Raw genomic sequence first — 10,578 nt, 5'->3', positions numbered from 1 at the left:
TTTTCATTGTCATAGTTATGGAATTAAAAGTATAAATGCCTTACTTTTCTATAAGCAAAATGAAATACAACAATCAATAAAGTAAAATAGCATGATATTTTAGCACATTTCACTTGTTCCAAAAGGGGGGGAAAGTTTCATAGGAGATTTTTAGTACTTTCCTAAATTTCTCAAATTTTCTATCAGAATTTTTAAAAATCCCCAGACTTTTTCATGCTATCCATTTTGAGTGAATAAAAACTTGTATTAAAAAGCATTTCACTTCAAAGAAAAATATTCCATAGGCGTTGTTTTCAGTGTTCCACAAAATCCTCCAATTTTCCATTGGGAAAAAATTTAAAAGCTTTCAAGAAAAAGTTGTTTCCCATGAATTATTCCATTTTCCACCAGGCCTTCACATCTCTAATGTGTGTGTATGTGTGTGTGTGCGCGCACGTGTGGGGATTATCAAAAACTGTGGCTAATGAGAGAAACATTTAGTATCTTTTATTACCGCTACCTAGCATAACCATGTAATAAGTGTATACCTTGGTACTTAACGTGTAGGCGTTTTATTTTGCTGGTTTGTACAGTTTTTGAAAACCATGTTGAGCCACAGTGAAATGTGAGAAATACATATTTTAACAATTACTTGACATTTTGTCAGCCCTGGTAAACGGTTGCTGTTGGTTGTGGCTTCTCAGGTTTCAATGTCACATAGGGCTGCCAGGTCCCTCTTTGCTACCGGAGGGAGGTTTTGGGGGTGGAGCCTGAGGAAGGCAGGGTTTGGGGAGGGGAGGGACTTCAATGCCTTAGAGCCCAATTGCCAAAGGGGCCATTTTCTCCAGGTGAACTGATCTGTATCGGCTGGAGATCAGTTGTAATAGCAGAGATCTCCAGCTACTACCTGGAGGTTGGCAACCCTAAGGTCACACCTGCATCTTGACAAATCCCATTGTGTTCAAAAGAATGATGTTAAGGTTCAAAATATTTAGGAAGTTACTATTGTGGCTGGGCTCACGTTTTCTTTTAAAGACAGGGTTCTGAAATTAGCTTATGTGTACAATTATTTAACATGCAGTTGACATCACCTGAGAGGTTTATTCCACAATCTTGGGGCATGGCAATCATCCTAGCCTCACGTTACATTCCTAAACATACCAACGCTTAATCCAGAAGATGAAGTGACGGCCCCTCTCCTCCCATTCTCCTTTCAATAACCATTAAATAGAGAGGTATTTCTCTGAACAGCTGGGAAAGCCTCTACCCCTCCCCTTTCAGAATGACACAAACCCTAACAAAATGAAATGCTTTTTGATTGCTTTCTATTGCTTGGTGAGGACAAGATCTTGAGGAGCATACTTGCTTGATTTCCTGTCCTTTAAGTGCATAGAGAAGTATACATTTTCCTCATGTTGGGCTACGCTAAATACGGTCATGGCCAGGAGGTCAATAATCCTTGTGTTTAAGAGACGTACAGACACTGGTGTTGGGACATTCTTTCTGTTCAACTGTCTTGCTGACGTCTGATGCTTAAAACAGAGCATGCTTTCATCCTTCCGTACATTGTCGCAACCCCCTAGGAATACTTTTTAAAGGGAGCCGCAGCGACACAGGGAAACAGTTGCTGACCAAACCAGACACAGACTCCTCGGTTCAGCTTTTGTGAATGCTGCCTTTTCATTTCAACTATATCTCGGTCTGACAAGAGAAGGGACCATGTCTACCTTTGGCTACAGGCGAGAGCTTAGTAAATATGAAGACCTAGACGAAGACGAACTGCTTGCTTCTCTAACTGATGAGGAGCTGAAGGAGCTGGAGAGGGAGTTGGAGGACATTGAGCCTGACCGCAACCTCCCAGTGGGCCAGAGGCAAAAAAGCCTCACAGAGAAAACTCCAACTGGAACTTTCAGCCGGGAAGCCCTGATGGCCTACTGGGAGAGGGAGACCAGGAAACTTCTAGAAAAAGAGAGGATGGGGGCATGTGAAAAGGTAGGAGAGCAAATGTATTCACTAGGTTGCAGAAAGACGTCCTTCCATTCGCTTTCCGCCCGAATGTTTTCTATCACCCTAAAAAGCAAATTGATCAAGGGTAGCATGTTTGCTGCAGAGCGAATGTCGTGGAATTACTGTGAAATCCTCTCCTCTTTAATGGGGCTGATATTCACATTCATAGGACAGAGTGCGTCTAGACTGTATATTAGGACTACGTTTCTGAGCGTTTCACATTTTTAAAAAATCCTGCTTGCACAAACTTACCACGTATAGCAGAGGGACTACACCAAAAACTTTCTCCCAATGTATTACATACAAAGTAGTTTAAAAAAAAAAAACAGTTTAAAAACATGATCCTTATTTATGGTCTGGAGTGGTGGCAGAGTCCCAAAAGGACTACCATGCAGTTTTGCTGAGCCTATAGCTCTGACTTCCGTAGAACATTTTCTGTACAACACACTTTCAACAGATCTAGAGAACAGCACATCTAGCTCTTTTCTCTGTGGAAATTATTGTTTTCCTGAATGAAATTGTATTACAAACTGCTTGTTCAAATCAGAGTTTCAAAAGAAGTTTGCTATGGAACACCAGGGGCAGGGAGGAGTTCTGTTAGGATGTGATTCAGCCAGGTTTAAGAACTTTTATTTATTCCCTGCTTCCACCCCCCCCCCCAACAGACACCCAATGTGCCTTCGAATACTGTTCTCCTTACCTCTATTGGATCCACACTAAATTACGGTAACCCTGTAAGGAAGCTTTGTCTGAGTGGCCCCAGGTCCCCAGTGAGGTTCCATGGCAGAGTGGGGGATTCAAACCTGGGTCTCCTAGCTCCTTGTCTGAAACTCTAACCACTACACACAGGCTCTCTACAAAACACATTTGTATTGTGTTGATTTCACTAAGGCAGACATGCTAAAAACCTCTGCCACGGAAATCAATAAAGTACTTATCTTGGGCATGACAGGGCCCATAGAAAGTGCAAACACATTTCTGCACCCTCAAAGGGACTCATTTGTATTGCAGCCCCTGAACAGGATACAAGATTTCTGGGGACTCTTTCTGAAACAGCCACACACCCAAAAAGGTGCTTATGAAATTCAGGGGAACGTCTGGCCTGGTGGGTGCATACACAGAAGCCCTTATGCATGGCCAAGAGGTCATTTATTCTTTCCCTGTCAGCCATCAGACAGCCAAAGGAGATTAATATTAATCTATTTGTCTTGATTTTTTAACCCATTCCTGCTTGGGACAAGTGTAACGCTTCCAAACTCTAACCATGGTTTAAAGTTTAAGCACCTTTTCAACATATGATTTTAAATGATTTTAAAATAAATATGCCATTTATGGAGCCCATTGTTTTGACTTGAAAGTGTGCTGATAAATCCATAAATAAATCAGTGTTAGACCATATGTTACATGTTTCCTTACCGCAGTTTGTCCTCTCTTATGGGAGAATTCATAATGATGCATAGAGATTGGAAGGAATTCAGTCTTCTGTTCCTTACATTTAAGAAAAGAAACATTTGGGCCGGGGACCACCAGGAGATTTGTATTTGCTGAATGCAAAGCTCTCTGAGGGGCATACCAGGAGAGGGAGTCCCACAGATGCTCACAGTAGATACTTGAGAGAGGTAGTCCCGCAGATTACTCGTAGTAGATACTTGAGAGTGGGGATCATTCCTGTTTTACACAGTTATAGATAATGATCAGTGTCTTGCCTGAGCATGGATTCTCTCTCACTTTTGTCACCAGGGCCAGGCCCACCCAAATAACTGGCTAGGGTAACACAGTGAGGAGGCCACTGATGCTCTGAAGGGCTAAGCCCAGCCATCAGTGGCATACAAGGGGACTGGCATCACTTCCTGAGCCCACATTGGCAGTATCCATAGGCCTGGCTTGGTTCTAGGAAAAGGGTTGCCAATTTGCCAACCTCCAGATACTAGCTGGAGATCGCCTGCTATTACAGCTGATCTCCAGCTGATAAAGATCAGTTCACCTGGAGAAAATGGCCACTGTGGCAATTGGACTCTATGGCTTTGAAGTCCCTCTCCCCCCTAAACCCCATCCTCCTCAGGCTCCGCCCCAAAAACCTCCCGCTGGTGGCGAAGAGGGACCTGGCAACCTTACTCAGGAAGCAATGGGTGCACCTTGCTTTGGGCGACAAAATACTTTGAATCAGCCCTGTTGTAAAGTCACTTTACAAAATAACAGCACATGATTTTCTGAAGATCTTAAAATACCTCCAGATTTGCTGCAATCAAATCATCCTAAACCTATACAATGAAGGATCATTGATATATTTGCTTCAATTTGATTTAAAAGCCTGTTTTCCGGGTGCATATGCTGTCTACCAGATCACTTTGGTTCTCAGGGAATTGTCAGGGGGGAAATGGATTTGAGTGGAAAAAACAATTCACAAATGGAAGATTAGGCTAAATGAAAAACAGCACGTGAAAGAGTCCCACAACTTCATAGGGTCATGATCTCATATGTGTCGTTGCCTCTTTTGTAACATAATCACTTGTTTTCACAGAGCAAACTGAACACACACACACACAAAAACACTGAAGAGTGAATACAGAATTCCTAACAGGCTACAGATTATAGGGCTATATATACACCACAGCACTGATAGAGCCACGTCCTCTACCCGTGTAAAGCAGCACCAGGACATTATCTCACTTCTGGGTTGGCTCTTATCAGAACTCAGCTGAAGGTATTTATCCAAGCACAGCAGCCAGCCAGGGTGTTGGTATGCCATCCGTCAAAGTATTAATATAGTGCTTGTCATGCATCACTCTCTCCATGGGGGTAGGGGCAAAACAACAACAAGAATTTTCTAACACAATACAACCATAATGATTCTAGAAGGCTGCAAAGCTGTGCCTTATAGCCATGCATCCACAGAGCAACAACTGGTGTCTGGAACTGGAAAGATCCCTGGGGAGGGACTGAGCCTGAACGGAAGGCCTGAGGTTCAATCCCCAGCGTCTAGGGTTGCCAGGTCCCTCTTCGCAACCGGTGGGAGATTTTTGGGGCGGAGCCTGAAGAGGGTGGGGTTTGGGGAGGGGAGGGACTTAAATGCCATAGAGTTCAATTGCCAAAGCGGCCATTTTTCTCTAGGTGATCTGATCTCTATCAGCTGGAGATCAGTTGAATTAGCAGGAAATCTCCTGCTACTATCTGGCAGTTGGCAACCCTACCAGCGTCTCCAGTGGGAAAAAAAATGAGGCAGTAGGCAAGATGAAATACCTCTACCTGGGTCTCTGGAGAGCTGCTGCCAGCCAGAGGTCTATCAATACTGATCTCGATAGGTCAAGGGTCTGACTCAGTATAAGGCAGCTTCGTGTGTCCATGTATTTAAAAACAAAAGCACAGTTAGGTCTATCCTTCAGCTGTGTCAAAACTTGAGGCTGCTTGACACTTCTTAGTTTCAAGCACCTTTATTATTTTAATTTTAGTCGCAAACATTTAGGGCATGAGCCACTCAGTCTGAAGGGATGGATACCCTTGCTTACGTATGTGCAGCCAGTGAGATGGAACATCTTGGGAAATGGGAGGTCATCGTACACTTCTCATCTCCCATCAGGCCTCCCTCTGTCATATATTTTTTGTGTTGATTCATGATGGACTAGGGAGACTTGTGGTTAAAGCTACCAATTCGTAAATGTTTCCCATGTCTTCATGCAATGATGCATAACTGCCAGAATTTAGGTGCTTTCTCCTTTCAGCAACTCACATTAAGGCAGATGCATACAGAATATTCTACATACATACCTTTCTGCCATCAGCATGCAGGCTGTTCTGTTAATGGCAGCACAAGATATCATTCCCTGATGCAAGAGACTCTTCTGCTATAGAGAGAATCTTTTTCATCAAGGGAAGGCACCTTTTGCCAAAGGAAGGTGTTAGTGGAACAGATTTAGCCTAGGGCTCAGTACAGCCATCCTCCCTTTGTATTCTCTGGCAAATCCTCAGCCATATGTGAGTTGCAGTTCTTTGAAAGGTGGACTAGGAAACCCTGGTTTCAAGTCACCACTCAGCTATGAAACTCATTGGGTGATCTTAGAATCATAGAGATGGAAGGGACTACCAGGGTCATCTAGTCCAGCCCCCTACACAATGCAGGAAATTCACAACTGCCTCCCTCCCCCACACCCAGTGACCCTTTACTCCATGCCCAGAAGGTGGCAAAACAACAACAACAACCCTCCAGGATCCCTGTAAAATTGCTTCCTGACCCCAAAGTGGCAATCGACACTACCCTGGGCATGTAAGAAAGTGACATAACAGCCAAACACTGATGCAACCTTCCTGCCCTCCCTCTCATGATCTGCCTAAGTTCACAGAATCAGTATTGCTGACAGATGGCCATCTTGGCGCCAGTCTTTATCTTTCAGCCTAATCTACCAACAGAGAGTTGTTCTGAGGATAAAAGGAAGGCATAATGTGCCTGAAGACTTTGGAGAAAAAAAGAGACTAAAAATAAAATAAAATATTTCTACAGAAGAACAGCACATAAGTTTTTGTGTACCCATCCACCTTTTTACACCCCATAAAGGGGTCCATGTGGGCGTAAAGGCCAGGGCCTTGGGAAAGGCAAGATAGAAGTGTTTTATTTAAATAAATGTCCAATAAAATGCCAGCATTCCAAATGCTGGCTGCGAGAAGAACTGGATTTTCCAATGCAGTATACTGTAGTCTTTGGGGGGAAATGTGATATTTATAAAATAAATGTGTTTGGATTTCACAACATGAATGATCAACAGTAATTAATAAACTAATAATCTGGGGGGAGGGAACCTTAGTGAGGTTCATTAGAGCCAAGCTTAAGAACTTTTAATGTAGGTTATGTTATTCCTTAAATAATTACTGATGTTTCGTTCCTATATAGGAGTCTAAAGATGAAGATGATGACACATCAGAAGAAATCAATGAAGATGATTTTACAGGAAGTAACAGTGAATTTTCTGAGGAGGCTTACACTGAAGAAGATGAAGAAGAAACGGCAGAAGAGGAGGAAGAGAAGGAAGAGGAAGAGGAAGAAGAAGAAGAAAGTAGTGCAGATGAAGAAAAAGAAATTGCTGAAGTATGTCAAAGGACTACAAATTGTGAAAGCAGCAGGAGCTGTGAAAAAATTAAACAACGAAAATGTGACAGCAACGCAGACAGTGAAGTTATTACCAATGGTCATAGTGAAAAAGGCATAGAAGATTTGAGCTGCAGAACAGGTGCCATTCACCCCTGTGGAAATCCCACGGTGATTGAGGATGCTCTGGAGAAAGTTAGGGACAATGACCCTGACACTACAGAAGTCAACTTAAACAATATTGAGAACATTACCACCCAGACGTTGACCCACTTTGCTCAGGCCCTCAGGAACAACACTGTAGTCAAAACTTTCAGCCTGTCCAACACTCATGCAGATGACAATGTTGCAATGGCTGTTGCCGGAATGCTAAAAGTGAATCAACATATATCAAGTCTGAATCTAGATTCCAATTTTATTACAGGCAAAGGTATACTAGCTATCATGAGGGCTTTACAGTATAATAAGATTTTGACAGAATTACGGTTCCACAACCAAAGACATATCATGGGCAGTCAAGTAGAAATGGACATTGCTAAACTTATGAAGGACAATACTACACTGGTGAAGTTAGGCTATCACTTTGAGCTTGCTGGACCAAGAATGAGTATGACAAGCATCCTGACGAGAAACATGGATAAACAAAGGCAGAAACGGATGCAGGAACAGAGACAGCAAGAGTCCATTTGTGATGGAGCAATCAACCCAAAGACCAAAGCTTTGCAAAAAGGAACTCCTGGTTCTTCACCTTATTCATCTCCTCGGAGTTCACCATGGTCCTCTCCAAAGCTTCCTAAAAAGGTTCCATCTGTTAAAATACAACCCCAACCCCCTCCATCCCCACCCCCTCCACCCCCTCCTTCACCCCCTCCTCAAATTGTCACTGAGAAAAAGGCACCAACCAGGAATATCGCGGAAGTTATCAAACAGCAGGAGAATGCCCAAAAAGTTGTACAAAATAAACAGAAAAAGAAAAAAGGCAAGAAAAGCAAAAAATATGAGAACGAGATCTTGAAAGAAATCAAAGATTCCTTAAAATCAATCCCAGATAAGAAATCAGAAGAAGGTTCACGCCCTTCTACTCGACCTCCTACCCCACAGAGATCTCTCCATGGTGACCTCATGGATGCAATCAGAGGAAGTAGCATGAAACAGCTAAAGAGGGTAAGTTTCTTAGGCTGTTTTAGGTTTACAGGCTCATTGTGTCTCAGAGACATGATAATGAATAAACAGGAGTCTTGTACTCTTATTGGATTTGTTACAACGGTCTAACATGGCTACACCTTTGGAATTATAATAACAAAGTTTAAATTTTTAGATATGCAGGGTGACCATGTTAAAATAATGCAAGTTGAAATATTTAGAACTCATACACATTACCATACTCAACTCTAAAATTGGCATTTCTGATTACATTTTTCTTTAATTATAAAATGTGTGAGATTATAGTTGTTGGTGTTGAGATAGCATTAGAGATCTCTGATGACTGAATTCAAAACACCATAATTAACTGAAGAAAAAGAGAAAGGGTGGGTTATAAAGTTGGCCGTCCTCTCTTTGTAGATGCTTCACAAGCATTGATGAGATAGCCAGTGTAGTGGTTAGAACACTGGACCAGGACTGGGAGCAGGGGAACTGGGTTCTAATGCAGGGGAACTGGGTTCTTCTGATCGAAGCCACTCACTAGGTAACCTTGGGCCAGTCACTCTCTTCCAGTCCAGCCTATAAGAAAAGGCTGTTGTGAGGGTAAAATGGAAGGAGAGGACAACCATCTGTGCCAGCTTGAGCTCCTTTGAGAAGAGGATAAAAATGCAATGCAGTGCAAGCACTCGGGTAGTAGTAGGATATCAACCGATAGACTTAAAAAAATGAAGATACTTCCAGGAACCCCTCAAAAGATTGGTAGCAATTCGATGTTTCAGAATACACATGTAAAAGAAATACAATATTTATATGAAATTCTTGTAGTCTCATGTTTTTCTTAGAAGTATAAGAGAGTGCAAATATATATATTTCGCAAAGTCTTAAAACTTGATAGGAAAACTGGGAGACAGATAAAATAGCTTTCCTTTTATGTTTATATGGGCAAGGAAAAGTGCTCAGAGGCATGGTCAATTAAGATCCTAAACTATGTCAAGTTTAAGATGCTCTGTAGCACTACCGCCCCCAATGGTAACTTAGTAAAGTTTAGTAGTAGTTTGCATTTAGGGTAAAAAAAAAAGAAAGTAGTTCCCTGTGCAAGCCCCAGGTAATTACTGTCCAATAGGGTGACGTCACATCACAATGTTTACTAGACAGACTGTTTATGGGGTGGTTTGCCATTACCTTCCCCAGTGATCTACACTTTACCCCCAGCAAGCTGGGTACTCATTTTACCAACTTCGGAAGGATGGAAGGCTGACTCAACTTTGAGCCAGCTATCTGAAACTGACTTCTGTCAGGATCGAATTCAGGTGGTGAGCAGAGCTTTGACTGCACTACTGCAGCTCAGCACTCTGCACCACAAGGCTCCTGTCATTTACATTTAGAGGCCCCATTTAATCTAAGCCCCTAAACCAGAGATTCCCAATGTAGTGCCCATGGGCATCATAGCAGCCACCAAACCTTTCCTGGTGCCCGCCAAGTATTTTTAGAAGGTAAGCAGGGCAAGGTGGGGCTTTTGCCCAGCAAGGCTATGCAATGACTGTGCAGAATTTTTAAAACATTGTTTGGGCAGCACCTGCCACCACAGCACAAGGATCTTCACTGTGTGACTGAAGGTAAACTGCAGCAGCCATTTTACGACTGGCTCAGCCTACTTCGGTGGCCATTTTGTCGCTGTGCCCACCACACTGTATCAGAATTCCAAAGGTTCCCGCAGGCTCCAAAAGGTTGGGGAGCCCTGCCCTAAACTATAGCTTGATTAGCCGGTGCTTGGATTAGCCCTGGCCACAGCCTGAGCTGGGAAAGGGCAGGGTATAAATTGAACAAAATAAATAAATACATTCAGCTTTGCAAACACATGATTATTCAATATGTTAACCATACAAGTTTCATAATTATATGATCTGATTTCCCCCCCCCCTTCTAAATAGCCCTGATTTCATAGAAGAACAATTTTGCTTTTTCAGGTGGAAATCCCAGAAGCTCTACGATAAAAACATGAAGAGACAAAGGAGAATAAGAAGGACAGTGCTGTGATTAGAAAAAAGGTACTGAATTGATCTTCGGTGGTCAATAGACTAACGTAAATGGCTTCAGAAGTGTACACTTAGGCTTGAAATAGATGAAGAGAGACCTGCTAAATGTTAAGTGACCCTTTAAGGATGCATCAGCATATTAATTTGTAAATATGGAGACTAACTTTTTTTATTTAACAAGATTTCTAAGGGAAAAATGGTTTCTTTAAATATTCTTGTTGATCTCATATAGCACTTCACAGACCATGTTCTTTATACGGAGAAGCAGTTGTTCAGTGAGCTGTGGTTTTGTCCGCTTCATGAATATGCAATAAAGATGGTTTGAGTTTCAGTGAC

General features: G+C 42.4%; 1 protein-coding gene across 1 annotated transcript; it reads left to right on the top strand.

The window, feature by feature from the left end:
* The first annotated feature begins 1,589 nt into the window (after positions 1-1,589).
* On the top strand, positions 1,590-10,239 carry LMOD2 (leiomodin 2). The gene is made up of 3 exons (XM_056847199.1): positions 1,590-1,971; positions 6,869-8,227; positions 10,174-10,239. Exons 1-3 carry the CDS (start codon positions 1,699-1,701, stop codon positions 10,198-10,200), a joined length of 1,659 nt encoding a protein of 552 aa, XP_056703177.1. The 5' UTR covers positions 1,590-1,698; the 3' UTR covers positions 10,201-10,239.
* Positions 10,240-10,578: the final 339 nt, after the last annotated feature.

This window comes from Euleptes europaea, chromosome 3, assembly GCF_029931775.1.
Source record: "Euleptes europaea isolate rEulEur1 chromosome 3, rEulEur1.hap1, whole genome shotgun sequence".
In the NCBI taxonomy this organism is placed as follows: domain Eukaryota; kingdom Metazoa; phylum Chordata; class Lepidosauria; order Squamata; family Sphaerodactylidae; genus Euleptes; species Euleptes europaea.
The sequence above is the reverse complement of the archived record's forward strand: the minus strand, read 5'-3'. Positions and strand labels throughout refer to the sequence as shown.